This window comes from Eumetopias jubatus, unplaced genomic scaffold (genome assembly GCF_037043125.1).
Source record: "Eumetopias jubatus isolate StellerSeaLion01/CBP00866 unplaced genomic scaffold, mEumJub1_p1.0 scaffold_17, whole genome shotgun sequence".
Lineage (NCBI taxonomy): Eukaryota > Metazoa > Chordata > Mammalia > Carnivora > Otariidae > Eumetopias > Eumetopias jubatus.
Window position 1 is genome coordinate 14,829,182 of NW_028274823.1, and position 20,700 is coordinate 14,849,881.

Here is a 20,700-nt window from a genome sequence, read left to right on the forward strand (position 1 = left end):
AAAAATGGCTCCATTATGATGAAAATGGTATCCTTCCTAACAAAAGGGTTTGTCACAGATGTATCTTTAAAGATTAAATTCTTTTAAGACCCTTTGTTCCACCTTGTTACTTGAGTAAATTTGCAGACAATCTTTTTATTCATTTGTTTCACTATTCGCTATTCATCATTATTAGTGTGTTATAGAAAAGTTCCAAGAGGAATTCATAATAATTATAATTAAAAACATTTATTAAGCACTCAATATGTATTAAGCATTGTGCTAATCTCTTTACAGGGAAATTCGGGGCTTCAAAAAATTTCATGTACACCCTGAAGACACCAAAGTTGACACGTGTAACCCAGACCTCTACCCTCAGCTCTGTGCTCGTATATTTAACTTCTCACTTGACATGGCAGTTGTATGTCCGATGAGCATCTCAAATTTGGCATGACTAAACCTGGCCTCCCTCCTCAAATCTGTTCCTCCCAACCCAGTCCCCATTTCATTGGTATCTCCATCCTTCTAGTTGCTCCAGCCAAAGCCCCAGGAGTCCTTCCTTTCATTCAAATATTCATTCTTCCTCCACACACAGGGTCCATGTGTGTTGCAGATGCTTCATACCTTGTCCAGGAGTGTACCCTGACTGGGGTAAGCCAATGGGCACGTTCCCTTTCTCAGGCCACAGGCCAATCAGAATGAGTCTCAGGGGTTTTGTTTGGGAAGACGGGGAGGGAAATACACGTTTTGTCTCTTACTGAATGTGAAAGAGAAGGTCTGAATAGTCTTAATTGTGGTAGACAGCCCTTCTTTAATTGGGAGAGGAGCCAGCCTTGGTATAAAACCATTAGACACCATAGACAAGAGAGCATGGGAGCAGGAAAAGAGTGGCTCTTGAAGAGGTCCTCAAGTTGTTGAATCAACAAAACCTGAAGCTTCCCCACTTCTGGGCCTTCCAATCATGTGAACCATAACATTCCTTGTTGTTTAAGCCACTTTGAATTAGAGCTTTCGGTTCATGTGGAAGCATCCTGATTAATACAGATTAATGGTGCCCAGAGCATCTTCATGCATTGATCAACTTGTATATACTTCGGTGAAACACAAAATGAAAAGCATTTTCACGGCTCTGTGGCTTTGCCTGCGCTGTTCCCTCTTTCTGGAGTGCCCTTCCTGCCATGTCCTCTTGGCAAATCTCCACCCACCTTTCAAGACCTAGCACGGATGGCTTTTTCTCTTTTAGGATATTAGGAATGGGACATGACCTAATTTTAAATACTTGACTCTAGTGAAGTCATGCATTCTTTCCATTAGTGGGATGGTCATTGAAAAGATATTTATTTGGTCTCCTACTCCATGCCAGGCATTTGCCAGCCACATACAACTCGTAAACCCCTTAAGGAGAGATATGCAGACAAGTAAACAAGCAATTCCAACCTACAGAAAGAAGTTCTGAGATGGAGGAAGTTCTGGATGCAACGCTAATGCAGTGGAGGAGCCTCTCATCCAGTCTTAGGGGGTGTGGAAATGGAGGTGAAGAAAGGTTTCCTGCAAGAAATGATGTCTACACACAGATTTAAGAATCAGGAGGAGTTCAGCAGGCAGGAAGACAAGAGAAAGAACATCCTAGGGAGTGGAAGAGTTTGTGCAAAGTTCTAGCAACATCTGAGATCAGGGCCCTTTTGGGGGCGGTGCTAGCATGTAGATTTCTAGAATGTGGTGAAAGATGATGCTAGAGTCCTCGGTTCAAAATTAGGTAAGAGGGCCTCGCAAGGCTCAGTGAAGGATGTGGATTCTTTCCTGGGGACCGTGGGGGAGGATCTTGGATTTGGGCTTTAGAAAGATTAAAAAGGCTGCAGAGAGGAGAGAGGCTTGAGGGGACCCTACTGGGAGCAAGGAGACTGGTCAGAAAGCATTGGATCTGCTCTGTCCTTGTCTCCTTATTTGTCGGCTTTCCTGAGATGTCTATTTAGGAGCAGACACAGACCATAAAGAGTACGGGAAAGTGGCAAAGGCTGGCACTTGCCATGTGCGCATCCCAGGAGCAGGTCATCTTGCATCCGGAAGTCTGCCTTAACTGATCTGGATGACACCAGTAAGATTAGCAAAGGGCATGATGTCAGTGCCAAGTAAAGAATTTTCTCAAGCTCCAATGCCATGTAATATGTAGCAAACTTCATCAGTCATTTGTGTTTCTTCAGACCAACTCCAAATTTTGGATTTTAATCACCTTATCCAAAAGAGCCATGGAGAAAAAAGACATGATAACCAAGGAATGGATTGCTTCACTACTAGATTTTATTAGCAGTACGATATGCAGTGGTCACATGTCAGTGACTCCTAACATGGGGTAAGAGTGAGCAAAGTATCTTCCCTCACGGTTTCTTGACTACAGAAGTTGAACCTGCAGAGAAAAAACAACAGAAAGTCAGCCTTTCCTAGTGCACTGCTGGTGCTTTGAGCATAAAAACAGCCTCTCCTCTCCCCAGTCTGAGCGAGAACCACTCCCTGTGCCGGAGACCAGACATTGGCCAAAGGAACACAAACCTCTTCTGTATAAAGGACTGCATTCTCCTTCCCAATGTTCTTTCATACCTGTGTATAGCCGAGTGAGGAAGGGTCACTGGACGCCCCTAAGGACAGGGAGTGTTCATTTGTCATATCCTAAAGCACCTACTAAGAACTTGGTGCATTGTCAATCAATGCAATTGAGGAAGAATAGGGTCAGCAGCATGATAAAAAATCAGCCTGAGGGAAATTTCTGAGGTCCTGGTGTTACATTCACTAAGCACTGTTACTCAATTCAATAATGGAATTGAAATGACTAACATTACTCATTAAGATTGAACAAAACTTAGTTTGCTTGGGAGCTAATTTTCTTTAATAACATATATAAGCATATGCAAAGGGCCTGGCACATAAAAGGTGCTCAGAAGGTGCTCTCTTCTTTTCATCTTCATTTCCCTCCCTGTGGTCTGATGGCTGGCAGACTCGCAAATAGAACATTAAAGGTTAAACACTACTACTGATAAAGGACACAAGAAATGAAGGGCACACATGATCTATATATGAATAAAGGTGAACTAAATTTGTTTTGTGGGAGTTAAGAACTTGCTGGAGTCAAATTTCTTACCTACGAATTATGGCACTGAGTTTTCATTTAATTATCTCTAATTAAGAGACAAGAATAGTACCTCCATCCCACCACCATCAAGAGAGTAAACATACCCGTTACCCCAAATTACTCTCCTATTCCTTCCATCTCTCCTTCTTGACCTCGCCCATCTCCCCTCCCCCCAGGCAACCAGTGACCTGCTGTCAGACACACAACACAAGGCATAGCTGCTGAATGAAATCACTCTTTTCACCATAGGGTCACGAAGCCAGATTCTCAATTAACACTTTACTTTCATGAAATGACATACTCATCTACAGATCTCTCAAAGTTATTCCCTGAAAGTTCTGCTCTTTTTTAAAGAAACAGAAGGTACTAGGAAGCCATTGTGACCATGGCTTAGGAGAACCACTGTCAGAGAGTGAACCTGAAGTAGACTTCCAGTGGGAATAGCATGGGTGACTCAGTATTGCAAGTCTCTTTGGATTTTTATTACTTACACTTTTCCATCGTTTCTTTCCACCATGATCTGGGATGCTCCCACTCTGGGTAGAGTTGGGTTGATCACTTTGTTGTACCAAATAAATTTAACCTTCTGCAAATCTCCAACATCCACATCAGAGTCAAATTCATTGGAACGAGTGCTGTGTGGTTGGAGAGTGCCCCTTGGGAGTTAAGAAGTTAATGAAAATATACGTGAACATACAAAAATATACATATAAATATATACATATATGTTTCTAAAATGAGCTTATGATGCACCTCTAGTAAGACGACTGACAGTACCTTTGCCATTCTAGGGTATTAAATAAATGCAGACATGGATGCCAACTCAGTTGCAGGTCATTTGCCAACAATAACTCATATGACTTTAAAGTCATCCTTACTTTAATAAAACTTCAAATATGTTTTAGTCATAAGCCTCCCACAACTTAATAAATGATGACATCATCATATCATCTTTTCCCTGTTGTTTTCTGGGCAGAATAATTATTTACTGATTATAAATCAGATGCCATGCATCAAAACAAACATCAGTGGTTTTCTCAGGAAATAGCAGAGAAAAAATTCAGGAACAGAATTCTGAAATGTACTAAGGTGCAAGATGAAACGATCTCTTCCTTGGAATGACGTGTGATGGTACTGTACTCCCATATAGTTACGAATAAACGCTTATGTCCATAACATGCATTATATATGCAAAGGATTCCAACATTTAAGAAGTGTAGGGTAATATTTTACTCACTTGAAAATTTCATACTGTTTAGAATTTCCTTTATTTCCATACAAAGAAATTAGCACATGTCCTCTAACCTTCTTCCCAGACAGTGTGACAGTTACCTTATACCTCCAACCTGCACAGGGGGAAGAGAGTTGCAAACTGTCAGCTTGTAGAGAAGACTTGCTAAAAACAGGCTAAATTGGATGCCACTGCTGCTGAATTTTGAGTAATTTATATATAGGATTGGTTGTTCTTCTAATCAAATAGTCTACTTTATCTAAATGTTCAGAAGATAGGCGTGGGGCCAGGGGAGGAGCAGAGAATCTTTCCAAAGTCAATAGATGTCGAGTAATATATATAAGTCATATATTTTGCTTCTAATTTCTTTAACCCAACAATTTATTTTTGAATATTATAAGAATTTTATCTTAAAAGAAAGTAGGAAAGGGGCACCAGGGTGGCCTGGTTGGTTAAGCCTCCAACTCTTGGTTTTGGCTCAGGTCATGATCTCACGGTCATGAGATCAAGCCCTGTGTCTGGCTCTGTGCTCAGCGTGGAGTCTGCTTAGGGATTCTCTCTCTCCCTCTGCCTCTGCCCCTCCCCAGCTTGCGCACTCTCTCTCTCTCTCTCTCTCTCTCTCTCGCTCTCTAAAATGAAATAAATAAATAAAATCTAAAAAAAAGGAAAAAAGAAAAGGGTAGAGTATGACATTTTCACCAATTTACTATTTTCTTCTTTTTTTTAAGATTTTATTTATTTAATTTAGAGAGAGAAAGAGCACAAGTGGGGGAAAGGACAGAAGGACAAGAAGACCCCCGCTGAGCAGGGAGCCTAAAGTGGGGCTTGATCCCAGGACCCCGAGATCATGACCGAAATCAAATGCTTAACTGACTGAGCCACCCAGGCGTACCCTCAATTTACTATTTTCATAGGTCATCACATTTTAGAGTCCTGTTGTCTTTTTGTCTAAATTGTCTACATTTATTTAAAAAAATTCTGTAATTCAGCTTTACCTTGCCTTTGGAAATGTATTAAGTTATGGTAACCACTTTGTGGTACTAGTCAATAGTTAACTAGCAGTTGATGCCATTTAGAGCTAACCTGGGCCAAACTGAGGAGGGAATAAAACCTGGCTTTAGTTTTTACAATGCAACCAAACCCACTGACTCCAGTCTAAATAGTTTTCTTCCTCTGACCCAGGAAGGAATATGCCTCATCATCCCTGCACCCTCTAATTCTTATCACCCATGGAGTCTACAGCCGTAAACAGCTCTTAAATCTGTCAACTCCCTACCATTCCCATAGCCTCTGCCATCTCTCTCCTGGATTACTTTTCTGCTTGTACAAAAACCTCAGAATTTTGCTTTAGTGAAACTTCTGACTGAATTGGAAGAGTCTGGAGCAGAAGAAACCTCCTGAATTCAGCACCAGAATCAAATATGAAGAAATTAATTTTTCTATCATTGTCAGTTCAGGCCCCCCAATTCTGCTCTGTTACTCCAATTAGCCAGAGTTACATTGAGCACGATGGCTTTTGAAAAATTTTCCATGTTGGGAAGGAGTGTTTACAACTTTTGTACAGACAGAGCAATTTCACGCATTTTCATGGAACATGATAAAATACATAGCATTATGAATTTAAGGCAAATATAATAGAGACTTACGGGCAAAATTGCTGGCATCACCAGTATTTAAATAAAATATCTGGTTCACTCCGTTTGTTTTTCCAGGAAATCTGTCAGCATAATGACCCATCTGTGGGCAGCCTTCACTTGGGCAGGGGAAGCACTTGTTCTAGGGGAAATTAACAAATGATGAATGAGGACACTCTTTTAATAGCATATCATCTTTTTCCACCTGTTGCGGCAGCTCAAATATTCTAAAGCCAATTCTGTCGTGATGGCAAAAGACGACTTTCATAGTGTTTCAGCAAAGGGGAAAAATGCATTTCATTAGTTACGAAGACAAATTTGACTGTGAAAAAACACAATATGAACAAAAATATAAAAATCACACGAAAAGGGAATTTAAATATATATTTATACATATATTTTAATCTTCTCTCTTTTGCCTCTGTAAGTTACTCAAGACATCCATTTGCCTACAGGTGGTTAGAATTTTTTTTTTAGAAAGATTGCAAAAGAAAGAGCAAGGGGTGATAATCAGCTCTGATATGCAAAATAGGATCCATTAAGAGTCAGGTTTTTCTCAAAATTTTTAGCTCCTGCTTTAGCATATTAAGGTCTGAAGGAATCAGATCTCAGAATTCTCCCAATGTGAACAGATAATGCCCCAAGTGGTCCTTAAGTCTTAGCTGTGTGGTTGGTGTGGAGAATATATATATATATCACTTAGGAAAATGTCCTCTTTCTGGGCCAGGAATTATGGGAAGAAGAGAGGAAGAGGGAAAAACAGAGTGGGGCAATCCTGCTCCATATTAGAGGCAAGGGGCAGACTTTTGGATCAATGAACCAGATGGGGACTGGGCCAAGTCTCAGGGTCTGCATCCAGCAAAAGCTAAGGAGAGACTGAGCCAGTCAGAGAGAAATGGCCAGAGCTATATGGGGAGGTTGGCCAAGCCAGAAGAGCAGATGTGCCTAGAGATTATCTGCAGACACGAGCAGCACATCCATCAATAATGCAGGCCCTCAAGTCCTCCCCTCTGCCCTACACACACACTGACCACCACCCCATGATCACTGTGCCCAATACCAGCTTGGAGAGAAGAGGATGAAGGGGTCCAAAGGCCGAGAAATATGCAAAACTGAGAACTTTTTCTTATAAAAGTGTCTGAGCATCACCTAAAAGGACTGTTTATATTACTGAATCAGACTAAATTTTAACTGAACGAAACCTAAAGTTTCTTCGCTTATTTTCCCCATTACCTAGAGATTGGGGATTTGGAAGCACAATAAAAATAAAGTTAAACCAAAGAAAGGGGATGGTGATCTTGTTTGTACACAAGCTGTACTGTGAATAAACTATGCATCCCCCCCCACATATAGCCAACAGTTGTTGAATGCTAATTATTATATTTTAGATTCTGAGCTAAGGAACTAAAACATATCATCTCATTAAATCCTCCTGCCAAACCAGTGGAGTCTACCATTATTATTTACATTTAGAAATGAAAAAAACTGCCTTCGAATGAGGTTAAATATTTTGTCCAAATCATTCAACTATTTAATCAGGTGAAATCAGGTTTCAGATTCTCTCTCTTTAGCACTAAGTTATACATCTTGATAATTATGACTTCACCTGGTATGTTACTTAAAATTTTATTTATTAAATGACATAGGTTGCATACTTTTATTTGAAAAAAATTATAGTGAAAGGAAGAGCAATAAAAATTAATAGGCAATAGATATATCATTTTCAAGATCACCTTTAAGGGTCCTAACCCAGATACCTAGTGAATACCAAACAAGATGAAAACTCAAAACCAAGCAAGCAAACAAACAAAACTTGGCAATTATAAGATTGCACAGAAATATCCACATGCACATAATGATATAGTTTTATAGGTTCAGTATTTAAGACAAGTTTTCTATATTTATCAGCATCCTGTAGCCATAGCTCAGATTTCACAGACTTTTTTTTTTAGTTATAATTATTTCTAAAACAAGTTTGAACATTTGCGATACATACTGAAGTGATAGAGAACAAGGTAGACATGGGACATCTTAGTATACAAGACCATTTCTCTAAAGTTCTCCAATGCCTCATCACTATTACGATAAATATGTATGTCAACTATACTTCAATTAAAAAATAAAAATATGTATAATTAAAAGTATAAATAATGTGGCAGTCATACGGTGACTTTCGCTGAATGCATGTCATATACAGGGAACTACACCCATCATGAGAAGTGATGGTCACAAAATTCTTTAGGTACAAAGTGGAGTCTACTTACTGCAGTGAAAACATTGTAAGAGGCACAAGGGAATCCAGCAAAGCCATCAGGGTTGAGGATGCTATCAGAGTAATATTTGTAGCTTCTTAAGTGATTACAGGCCACAAAGTCACGAGTCCCTTTGAAATCAGACAGTACACATCAGCAACCGGTTTTATTTTTCCAAGTTAATATCATAATTAGAACATGGTTGTTGAATAGATTTTTCTAATTAGTGTGAACTCATGGTGGTCACAGAACAAAATCATCTCTGAAGTGTATTTATGATTTGTGATGCAGTTACAAGTGAAATACTATTAGATTTTAATAGTAATGCCATAGCTAAATTAAATGGAAAAATAACTTTAGAAGGAAGATATTGGTCCATATAGATATAAGTACAATTTAGTAATCCATTCCCCAAATTAGATCCTTGGAAAGTTGACTTACAACTACATTTTCTTTCTACAGTCTCCTCAGGCCTACTGTCCCCAGTGAAAAGTCTATATTTTGGGTTAAAAGTCCTTTGTTGTAGAAAATGTGAGATCTGTACCAAAATATTTAGCGAGTTTAGCAAAAAATGAAACACGGATTTTTCCCTAAGAAAATCTCTTCATGCACATAATGGTTTTACCTTCCCAGATCCCATCTATGTCAACAATCTGAGAGAGAATGTTCTTCTGACATCCGGGCATTTCTTTTCCTCCATTTGGAAAGAAATCTAGGTGGCCTACAGTTTGACTCATTCCAAACCCTGAGGAATATTAAAATATGAGAAAGTTGATGTTGATGTATAGACTCAAAACACTCTAAAACACTCTGATATATGGACTCAAAAAATACTCGCAGAAGATGAATTGAAGAACTCACCCAAGTTGGGGATTATAGGGGAAGCGTCTGTGTGAATTACATCCACAAACTGGGCATCACTGGGGTCCAATCGGACTAATTCGGGCGTGCCCTCAAAGCAAGGTTCAGCTGGATCCAACCCTAAAGTAAATAGAATGTCATGTTAATATCAGTGTACATCCACACTGACCTTTCTTTATTAATTACCTACCCAAGTGCAAGCATTGGCGGGAACCATGACTTATGCCTAGAAAGAGATAAGCTAGTTCTTCCCAACCTTATCATTTTCTTACATTTTCTGTGTCTAATTTTCTATTTGCATTGTAGTGAATTTTCCTCAAACCATGGAATTTGGCTCTACTTATGGATGTTTAGCCCCTGGGACAATCCTGGTCACTAACAGCAGTTCTAAGGAAAGAGACAGATTCTGGGAGACTCCTAAGAGCTGGTTGGGATAAAAAAAGAGTCCCCATTCTAAGGTAAAATCCTGTAAGGGCAAGGACTTTGGTTTTCATGGTCACCAGGACCTCAGCTCTGCAGAGTGCCTGGCTGAGCAGGCCCTTGTAAACATGCACGGATTATGAGAAAGAATGTTCTCGCCAGCAAATTAAGGCTAGACATCCAGATGCTCCCACCAACCCAAATGTGACCAGTTTATCCAAAGTATCAAAAAGAAAATCAAAAGTTCAGAGACAGAGTAGGATGATGGAAGAGGAGTGTGGTTGCTCCCTGAAATAGTCACCTCTCAGATCCAGGATAGCGAAGGGTTTCCTATAAAGTTGCAATGTTGTTTTAGGGCCTGAGTATACAACACGTGACCCCACTGGCCAAATGCAACCAGTCTAAGATTTGCGAAATGCTATTTTTTTATCTAACCAAAGCATGCAGAATTGGTTAGCCTGGACTGACCACCTGTCCCCTGCAACTCTTGGCTTGTGGTCAATGAGGATTGGGCTAATTATCAATTGCTATTGAAGCAGAATATAATTAATTATGCATTTTTGAGTTCCTTGGGTTTAATTCTATTTATTATTTATTCTGTTATTTATGCCATTTATTCTATTCATGAAACTTGTCCTTTGTGAATGCCTGACAACAGGAAAATAGATCTCCTGATGTTCTTAATTAAAATTTTAGTCATATGCAATATTTACATATATGTTAACATATATATATGTTAAACAGGGCTCTGTAGGCCAAAGATCAATATCAGCAAAAAATTCATAAGGTCTCAGAACATACTGATTTCTGGTCATGTGGCCCAATTCAGCAAATGCCAAGTTTCCAGCCTCGTAGACCCCGTTTGGGCTACACTGAGTCCAGCTTTTCTGTGTTCACTGTTTTGACCAACCTGTGATTCGTCCAACAGTCCCATTGGTCCTCCTTCCTGCCTCCCCAGCTGCGTGCGAGCCCAGGCTGTGGCCAATGATGTGGACATCGGAAGGCGAGTACTCAAAGGCTGACTGTTGGAAAGAAAATTTCTTCAGAATGTTTCCTAATATTGCGAACTTCAAGATGGCCATAGAAGGAGATCCTCGCAAAATGTGAGTCTTAAGAAGATATGCTGTCCCTTCAAAGCAACTGATTTTCATGACTTTTTTTTTTTTTTCAGTTATCATAGAAAATGGCAATGGTCTAATGTTTAAGCTGGTGGAAGTTGGGCTCTCTTTTGTTGTTTTACTATGTAGAGGAACCCTTGCTGCGTATGAGGAATTGTTACCCAGAGGTGGTGAAGCAAATATATGGGTTAGCAGATAATAATGAAAGCAATTATGTAAGCACATTCTTGGTTAACATTTTTTTAAGGTTTTAGTTACCAAAGCAGGTTAGCTTGGTGTCGTCGTGCTTCTGTTAAAAAAATTAAAAACAAAAACAAAAACAAGGTAGTTTTCATCTTGAGGTTGACATTATCACACCGACTTGTTTTAATAGATGGTAAAATTAAAGGGATACTGATGGAATTCAGTAGAAACAACCTACTTGGTTGCTTGAGTAACATCACTTAAAAAAACTAGTGTTTTGACTTAAAGAGGCATATTGATGAAGCCCAAATCTAGATTGATTGATTGATTGATTGATTTTGCGTTTTTCTTTTCAACCACAGGGAAAGCCAAATCCCAGTAGAGGAATGTCTTTAGCAATTATCATTCCTACAGCAATTTTTTTTCTTAAAGAGAATCTAGAGAGCAATGGACATGGACTTTTATACAACCTAGAGGTAGTTACCTGAAGAACCTGAACAAAATATGCCACTTCTGCCCCGACAATCCGGATGTTCTGTGAGGCCTGCGTGTAACCGGTTCGGGAGCCACTTTTCCAGTCCACACAGATGCAGTTCACACTTTCCACTGTGAATAGGTTCTGATGGAACAGACACAATAAACAGGTAAAGAATTCAGGATATTTATTAATTAATAATTAGACATTTGAGAATGGGGATAAATTTCCTTCACGACCTATACAATAATATCAAGCTTATTTTTAACCCTACAACAATGAACAAAACTTCTAGTCTGTTATGGATATGAAATTCCTTTTAAAGTTTAACATTGGCTCCAAATTGAGGGTTTGGCCATAATGGGAACTGGATTCTTGGGATATCTACTGTAACAGAGGCATACACATTTGTTGCAGGGAGAGATGTATAAAATGGGGTACAGTGGATTGTCTCATTAAAGCATCATTAATGTCAATGTCCTACATTGTCTCATACTAGAATGCACCCCAGGACCTTGTCTGTTTTGTTCACTGCTGTATCCGCAGTGCCTCAAAGTGGTCCTGGCACATAGTAGGTATTCAATAAATATTTATTGGATGAATGAATAAATGAAAGGCTATGTTAGGACTTCCTTAAATAAATATACTGGAGGTAAATGGGTAAGCTTTTCCATGATGGAAAGACTAAGACTAATCAAAGCTTTTAGATGAACATATTTTATTGTACATTACTGATGAGTTACTTCACATAAAAGCATAACCTACCAGATATGTACTGGAAGCTTTGTCTGATGCGGGTCAGTGATAGATTCATGAATGTTAGATCTGGCAGGAATTTTGTTTGTTTGGGTGTATGTTTATACATCCTCACCTTTTTTCCAAGAAAACTTTTAGAAGAATGAAGCAATCTTAGGAATCATCTCCAATTCTTTTACTTTACAAATAGAAATCTCCGAAAAGGGAAAATGATTTGCTAATGTCATGGTTAGCTAAGGATAGAGTCAGTACTAGAGTCTAGGACCTTTAACCTTCTAGGTTAATCCATTTGTTTCTCTGTCATAAAGTAACCATGTTGTCAAAGCCAAATCATGCAAGAAAAACAAATCTACTTTGGGGATTTCAGAAATAAATTGTGTACACATATCTAAAAATTTACATTCCCTTTGACCTAAGAACCACTTTGTCTTTTTCTTTCATTGTTCTATAAAAATCTATTCCTACCCTCCCCCTAATAATCATCAGCTTAGAATATTTTAGAAGATAAGTTAGGGTTTTGCTGATTATTTTTAAACTTGTGAAGTTAAACCTATTTATTTTGGCTGTCTTCAGAATCAGTGGATAGTTTCTAGAGTTGATTCAATACAGCCTTCGGCATGAGTCATAGACAGGCCTGAAATTAAAAGTGTTTAGGAGGACCTTTGTGTGTTGTTTTTCCAACTCTGAAGGAATGACTGCATCTGTGTGCCATGCAGGCCACTAACGCTTGGTGAATAGATGAATCAAGGATAATGTTCTCAAGCACTAGCAGTTGCTAGGAAAACATGTTCTATTTGATTTTCTGTCTTTTAATTCTTCATTATCATGGGGCACATAGCCGAAGGCAAATTAAAGAAAATTGGATCACTATAGTTGAAACAAGACAAGTCAAAAATGAAAACCTACACGGTTTTCCTAGATATTGCTACCATAGGAAATCAAAGAGTAGCAAGTGAAAATCAGAGCAAAACAATTTGGGCAAAGTAAGTTATCTTAGTTCTTCACATAGAAATTAAAACCTATTGAAAAAATCAAATGTTATTGAAAACACAACTAATGTTGCATCAGTATGGCAACATCTGTTGTTAAAATTTTGAAATACCTCTGCATTAGTTATTAAATAACCACTACCCAGAGCCACCAAATGCTTGCCAATCTTGCTGCCCTGACTGTCCCAGTTCCCCTCCACACCCTACCACCTCTTGGACCTCCCTGTGAAATCCCAGGAGAGTCAGGTGATCCTCCGGTGTCATGGTGGCTGGCATTTGTCCTGATTGGTTGCAGCCTGTGCCTTCCCCATTGTTAATCATCACTCTGGAAACAACCTTCCCTTAATTGATTACCATGTCTCACCTTGCATATATTGGCCAACCACTTTTCTTCTCCCTTGTCTATGAATCCATGAATAATAAAGCGGGTTTTTCTATCTGTTCTGAAATTGGAGTTTGCGATAGTTGATGGGTCTGCAATAAGTTCCTATTTGGGGAAGAAAAGTGTTCAATGTCAAGTTTCTCATATGTCCAATAGAACCATTTGTACATGGAGGGTTATGGCAGGTAGGAGAACACCATCAAGACTTGAGATCCTTGTGACTAAGGATTCTCCTATTACAGGCAAGCTATTTGCGATCATCAAGTTTCAGACATCATAACATTTCTGCAGTTGCTCTACTCAGGATAAATGTCTGCTATAATATTGATGTAGGGGGTCTTGTCTCCAAACAATGGAAGGTTTTGTGTGTGTGTGTGTGTGTGTGTGTGTGTGTGTGTGTGTAAATTGTATACACACACATACACACATATAAAATGTTGGGAGATTATATATAATATTGGGAGAGTTTATATATATGTATACATATATATAACTATATTCAGAATGTTTATCAAATGGCAACATAGAGGTAGGATAAAAATGATATTAAGTTCCAATCAAGACAAAGGGTAGCTAAATGGATAAAAAAAACAAGACCAATCTATATGCTGTCTACTGGATCATTTTAGATCATTTCAGGTCTAAAGACACATGTAGAGTAAAAATGAAGGGATGGAAAAAGATACTTTATTTTACTTATTTATTTATTTAAGATTTTTAATTTATTTTTTGACAGAGAGAGACACAGCAAGAGAGGGAACACAATCAGGGGGAGTGAGAGAGGGAAAAACAGGCTTCCCATGGAGCAGGGATCCTAATGCAGGGCTCGATCCCAGGACCCTAGGATCATGACCTGAGCCAAAGGCAGATGCTTAACAAATAAGCCACCCAGGTGCCCCTGGAAAAAAATATTTTAAGTAAATAGAAACAAAAAGAAAGCTGGAGTAGCAATACTTATATCAGACAAAATAGACTTTAAAACAAAGGCTATAATAAGAAACAAAGAAGGACTTTACATAAAGATAAAGGATCTATCCAATAAAAAGATATAACACTTGTAAATATTTATGCACTCAACATAGAAACACCTAGTTATATAAAACAAATATTAATAGATGCTAAGGGAGAAATTGACAGTAATACAATAATAGCAGGGAGCTTTAACACCGTGTTTACGTCAATGGATAGATCTCCCAATAGAAAATCAATAAGGAAAGAGTGGTTTTAAATAACACATTAGAACAGATGGACTAACATATATTTACAGAATATTCTATCCCTAAACAGCAGAATACACATTCTTTTCAAGTGCACATGGACATTCTCCAGAATAAGTCAAATGTTAGGCCACAAAACAATCCTCGATAGAGTTAAACAGATTGAAATCATATCAAACATATTTTCTGACCACACTGGTATGAAACCAAAAATCAACTACACGAAGAAAAGTGGAAAAAACACAAACACGTGGAGACTAAACTATATGCTATTAAACAACCAATGGGTCAAGGAAGAAATCAAAGATGTAGTTAAATCAATATCTTGAGATAAATAAAAATGTAAATGCAATGTTCAAAAATCTATGGGACACAGCAAAAGTAGTTCTAAGAGGGAAGTTTACAGTGATACAGGCCCATATCAAGAAATAAGAAAAAACTCAAATAAACAATCTAACCTCATACCTAAAGGAGCTAGAAAAAGAAGAATAAATAGAGCCCAAAGTTAGTAGAAGGAAGGAAATAATAAAGATCAGAGTGGAAATAAATGCAATAGAGACTTAAAAAAGCAATAGAAAATATCAATAAAACTAAGAACTATTTCTCTGAAAGGTAAATAAAATTGATAAACCTTTAGCCAGACTCATTAAGAAAAAAACAGAGAGGGCCAATAAGTAAAATGAAAAATGAAAAAGAAGTTACAGCTGATACCACAGAAATACAAAGGATCCCAGGAGACTGATCTTTCAAGACTAAATCAGAAAGAAATATGAAATCTGAACAGATTGATTGCTAGTAAGGAGATTGAATCAGTAATTATACTCCCAGCAAACAAAAGTCCAGGACCAGACAGATTCACAGGTGAATTCTACCAAACGTTTAAAGAAATCTTTCTCAAACTATTCCAAAAACCTGAAGAGGAAAGAATGCTTCTAAACTCCTTCTATGAGGTTAGCATTATTCTAATACTAAAACTAGACAAACACTACAAAAATATTACAGGCCAATATTCCTGATAAACATAGATGTAAAAATCTTCAACAAAATACCAACAAACTGAACTCAACAATACATTAAAAGGATCATGTATTATGGTCAGGTGGGCTTTTTTCCAGGGATCCAAGGATGGCTCAATATCCACATATCAATCAGTGTGATATACCCCATTAACAAAACGAAGAATAAAAATCATATGATCATCTCAATGGATGCAGAAAAAGCATTTGACAAAATTCAATATCCATTTATGATAAAACCTCAATAAATTGGACATAGAGGAGTTGTACCTCAACATAATAAAAGATGTATATGACAAATCCACAGTTCAAAGCATACTCAACAGTGAAAGCTGAAGGCTTTTATTTTTCTAAGATCTGGAACAAAACAAGGATGCCCGCTCTTTCCACTTTTATTCAACATAGTATTGGAAATCCTAGCCACAGCAGTTAGGCAAGAAAAACGAAATAAAAGTCATCCAAATTGGAAAAGAAGAAATACAACTGTCACTATTTGCAGCTGACAGGATACTATATATCAAAAACCCTAAAGCCTCCACTAAAAATCTACTAGAACTAAAAAATTAATTCAGTAAGTGGCAGGATACAAAATCAATATACAGAAATCTGTTGCATTCCTATATAGTAATAATGAACTAGCAGAAAGAGACATTAAGAAAATAATCTCATTTGTAATTGCATCAAAAAGAATAAAATACCTAGGAATAAATTTAACCAAGGAAGTGAAAGACCTATCTTCTGAAAACTATGACACTGATGAAAGAAATTGAAGGCAACATAAATAAATGAAAAGATTACCTTGCTCATTGATTAGAGGAATTAATATTATTAAAATGTTCATGCTACCCAAAGCAATTCAATGCTACACAAATTCAATGTAATCCTTATAAAAACATCAATGACACTTTTCATAGAACTAGAACAATAATCCTAAAATTTGTATGGAACCACCAAAGATCCTGAGTAGCCAAAACAATATTGAAGATTGAAGAAAAAAAAAGAACAAAGCTGTACGTAGCATGCTCTCAATTTTGAACTATACTACAAAGCTATAGTAATCAAAACAATACGGCACTGGCACAAATACAGAAACATTGATCAATGGAACAAAATAGAAAGCCCAGAAATAAACCCACACTTATATGGTTAACTAATCTAAAACAAAGGAGGCAAGAATATACAGTGGGCAAAGACAGGCTCTTCAATAAATGGTGTTGGACAGCCACAAGTAAAAGAATGAAACTGGAACACTCTTACACCATATACAAAAATAAAACAGTAAAGACAAAACGTAAGGCCTGAAACCATAGAACTTCTAGAAGAAAACGTAGGCTGTAAGTTTTTTGACATTGGTCTTAGCAATATTTTTTGCTTAGCAATGTTTTTCAGACAAGAACAACGAAAGCAAACATAAACAAATGGGACTACATAAAACTAAAATCTTTTGTACAGCAAAGGAAACCATCGACAAAAATGAAAGGCAATCTACTGAACGGCAGAAGATATTTGCGAATGATATATTTAATAAAGGGTTAACATCCAAAATACATAAAGAACACATAAAACTCAATATCAAAAAAACAGTCAGATAAAATAATGGGAGGAGGATCTGGTTAGATGTTTTTCCAAAATGATATACAAATGCCAAAAGGCACATGAAAAGATGCTCAACATCTCTCATCAGGAAATGCAAATCAAAACCATAGTGAGATACCACCTCACACCTGTCAGAATGGCTATTATCAAAAATAAGAATTAACAAGTGTTGTTGAGCATACGGAAAAAGGGGAACCCTCGTGCACTGTTGGTGGGAATGTAAATTGGTGAAATCACCAATAAAAAATGGAATGGATATTCCTCAAAAAATTAAAAATAGAACTACCATATGATCCAGCAATTCCACTTCTAGGTTTTTATCTGAAAAAAATGAAAATGCTAATTTGAATAGAAATTTGCACCCCTATGTTCATTGCAGTATTATTTACAATAGCCAAGATATGGAAGCAACCTAAATGTCCACTGATAAATGAAATGAATAAAGATGTGTAAAATACATACATATATATATATATATATATATATAACTCAGCCATAAAAAAGAATGAAAGTTTGCCATTCATGACAACATGGGTGGACTTAGAGAGTATTATGCTAAGTGAAATAAGTCAGATAGGACAAATACCATATGATTTTACTTATATGTGAATCTAAAAAAAAAAAGACAAACGAATAAACAAAACAAAACAAGACTTAAAGATACAGGGAGCAAACTGAAATGGTAGCCAGAGAGGATGGAGGTGGGGGTAGGGATGAAATAAGTGAAGGGGATTAAGAGGTACAATCTTCCAGTTATAAGATAAATAAGACAGGAAGATGTAATGTATAGCATAAGGAATATAGCCAATAATATTGTAACAACTTTGTATAGTGACATGGTAACTAGACTTATTGTGGTGACCATTTCACAATGGTTTTATATATTTAATCACTATGTTGTACACCTGAAACTAGTACCATATTTTATGTCAATCATTCTTCAATAGAAAATAAAGTGAATCTAAATTAAAACAAAAAGAGAATAATATCAAGTTAATGGACATTCTATAAACAAGTTACATAAAATAATACTTAACCTCACTGCCCCAAAAGTCTACAAAGATGAAAATTCCACTAATTTGTTCTCTTCAGAAAACTTAAAAATTTAGTATTCTTATTACATAAAACGGATAGGACTTAGTTCCGAAAACAATGAGTTCTCTTACTTGATAGTTATCCGGGTTCTCATTAGTGTATAGGAAGAAGTGGGTATTGACATCTTCTGGAACCCAGGGCAGTATTTTGAGGGGTCTTTGCGCAATTCCTGCCCATGGGGTGTCATCACTAAAGCAGCCAAGTCTTGGGAAGCAGACTTCTTTTCCTGTAATCACCCAGAAGTGTTTCAAGGATGTTAGTTTAGTCAGAATGCTCTTTTTTTAATGGTCTCTCTGCCAAAATATGAGTTAAATTACATTTTATGGGATATTTACTTCCTCTGCATACCCAGACATCTTCCTATAGATGTACTCACAAAACAGCTTCAGTGTCCCAGCTAAAGACAGGCTTCTGCTCCTCATTTCTAAAAGTACGACCACCTGACTCCCTTCGTGTCTCTGTCCAGTCCCATGCCGGGACCCAGTTTGGCTTCTCAATGCAGATGTCTTCCTTGGGCCACTGGCACCCAAGAAAAGAGCAGCCTTGTGTCCCCAGGCCTCAATAGAGAGGGGTGAGGTTTTCAATTCTTTGCAGCCATCTTCTGGTGTTGGGCTTTGGGTAGAGAGCTTAAGTTTCATGCAAATGCCAAAACTTTATAACTCTACCCCGCTGAGTATTTAGGTCTCTGACCTATGTTTGAGGAGCATTCTGGATTCCCGTGATGAAGAAGCTGCTCATGAATAATCAAACAGAAAATCCATGGTTTGACACAACTCTATGCTTGAATGTTAACCTATAAAAGAACAACACAAAGCAAGGGATGTCCAGGACGATAAAGTCTAGATTAATAGAAGGAGTGGGAGTAGTAGCTGTTGTGGGGGCGGCATTCTCAAAAGTTATCATGTGCCAGGGGCCACACAAGACGATTTACAGGACTTGTCCTATGTAAGTCTCACAATTATCCTGTATTAAGGGTGGTATTATATGCCCATTTCACAGATGAAGATAGTGAAGCACAGAGAGGTTAAGAATTTTGCTCAGGGTAATACACCTGTGGCTGGTGGAAACAAGGTTCAACTTCCACATGTGATTCCAAGCCAGGGTTGCTAGATTAGCAAATGAAAATAAAAGTCAAATGTGAGTTTCTGATACACAATGAATACTTTTTAGTATAACTTTGTCACGTATTCATTGATTATCTGAAATATTTGTTTATCTGAAGTTCAAATTTAACTGAGTATCTTAGATTTTATCTAGCAACCTTACTCCAAGTGCCTGTGCTCTCCATCATGCATCTTTTTTGCTCTACTCCTTATGCCATAGTGGCTTGAATTCAGCCATCATAAACTTTCTGAACAGGAAATCTCTTCTAGCACTACATAAATATCTTTTCTTACCTACTACTGTTCCCAGCAGCAGTGATAGTGTCCAGATTAGCAGCATCTAAATAAAGCAAAAAATATTATTGAGTCTGACTAAATATGTTTTTAAAAAATTGGCATAATTCAAGTTCAGTTAAACCTCTGGGGGAAAATTGATAAATTCTAGTAAATTAGGCTTGGAAAACATGTTCCTGACTCACTGTGGCAGTTCCATCAGGTTCCACACACAACCAGATAGTGCCTTACAGGTCCTTTTATAAGTAAACCTTATCTCTTTGAGAAGTTCCATGGAAAAGTGGCATGAAAAGAGAGGACGTTCCAAGTGCGCATTTCTAATTTTAATCATAAATAAACTAAGATTGATAGAGTAGGTCAAGTTTCCCACAGTACTTGGGGGAAGATGAGAAAAGGGTTCATACAGGGGCACCTGGGTGGCTCAGTCGTTAAGCGTCTGCCTTCAGCTCAGGTCATGATCCCGGGGTCCTGGGATCGAGCCCCGCATCGGGCTCCCTGCTCTGTGGGAAGCCTGCTTCTCCCTCTCCCACTCCCCCGCTTGTGTTCCCTCTCTCGCTGTCTCTCTCTGTCAAATAAGTAAATAAAATCTTTAAAGAAAAAAGTGTTCATACAGACTATTCTCTTCTGATGAGATTACATCATGCTCAGAATCACCATAATTTCATTGTAGTGAAGGATTCTAGTCTGCCCCCCTTTTTTTTAGTTTACAATTCTCCGTGCTGCTGTGTGGATATGTGTGAAACTAAATTGTTTTCACAGATTTGATAACAGCAGTCTTGAAAACAAATATTAAAACCTTACCAGCTTGAGCAGTTTTCGTATAACCTTGCCTTACCCTCAAAGCATAAACTTAGAAACCATTCTTCAAAAGGGTTCATTCCTTTTAGGAAAGTTGTTGATATTTTATTTTGATAGTCTATGGAACTAGTTTATTAACAATAACAGGGAGAAAAGAATAAATGAACTGATAAAAGG

The 20,700-nt window shown here is 37.6% G+C and overlaps 1 protein-coding gene across 3 annotated transcripts; it reads right to left on the reverse strand.

The window, feature by feature from the left end:
- Nucleotides 1-2,319: 2,319 nt before the first annotated feature.
- LOC114223057 (pancreatic triacylglycerol lipase) lies at nucleotides 2,320-19,786 on the reverse strand. Of its 3 annotated transcripts, XM_088019778.1 has the most exons (13): nucleotides 19,726-19,771; nucleotides 18,400-18,554; nucleotides 13,387-13,509; nucleotides 11,287-11,421; nucleotides 10,412-10,523; nucleotides 9,082-9,201; nucleotides 8,846-8,965; nucleotides 8,233-8,351; nucleotides 5,981-6,110; nucleotides 4,341-4,449; nucleotides 3,595-3,759; nucleotides 2,485-2,487; nucleotides 2,320-2,383 (listed from the first exon to the last, which is right to left on the reverse strand). In XM_088019778.1, exons 1-13 carry the CDS (start codon nucleotides 19,769-19,771, stop codon nucleotides 2,320-2,322), a joined length of 1,401 nt encoding a protein of 466 aa, XP_087875904.1. The 3 variants fall into 3 exon arrangements, with proteins under 3 accessions (XP_087875904.1, XP_027977572.1, XP_027977571.1); XM_028121771.2 differs by lacking the exon at nucleotides 2,485-2,487 and having other exon boundaries at nucleotides 19,726-19,786; XM_028121770.2 differs by lacking the exon at nucleotides 2,485-2,487 and having other exon boundaries at nucleotides 18,385-18,554.
- Between the last annotated feature and the right edge of the window lie 914 nt (nucleotides 19,787-20,700).

Bases quoted from the DNA above. Each gene is read 5' to 3' on its own strand.
- LOC114223057 (XM_028121770.2), bottom strand. From the start codon at position 19,771: ATGCTGCTAATCTGGACACTATCACTGCTGCTGGGAACAGTAGTAG. The intron at 11,422-13,386 runs GTGAGACATGGT...CTGTTCCATCAG, and splicing joins GGTTGGCCAATATATGCAAG to AACCTATTCACAGTGGAAAG. The intron at 10,524-11,286 runs GTAACTACCTCT...TCTTTCCAACAG, and splicing joins ATTTTGTTCAGGTTCTTCAG to TCAGCCTTTGAGTACTCGCC.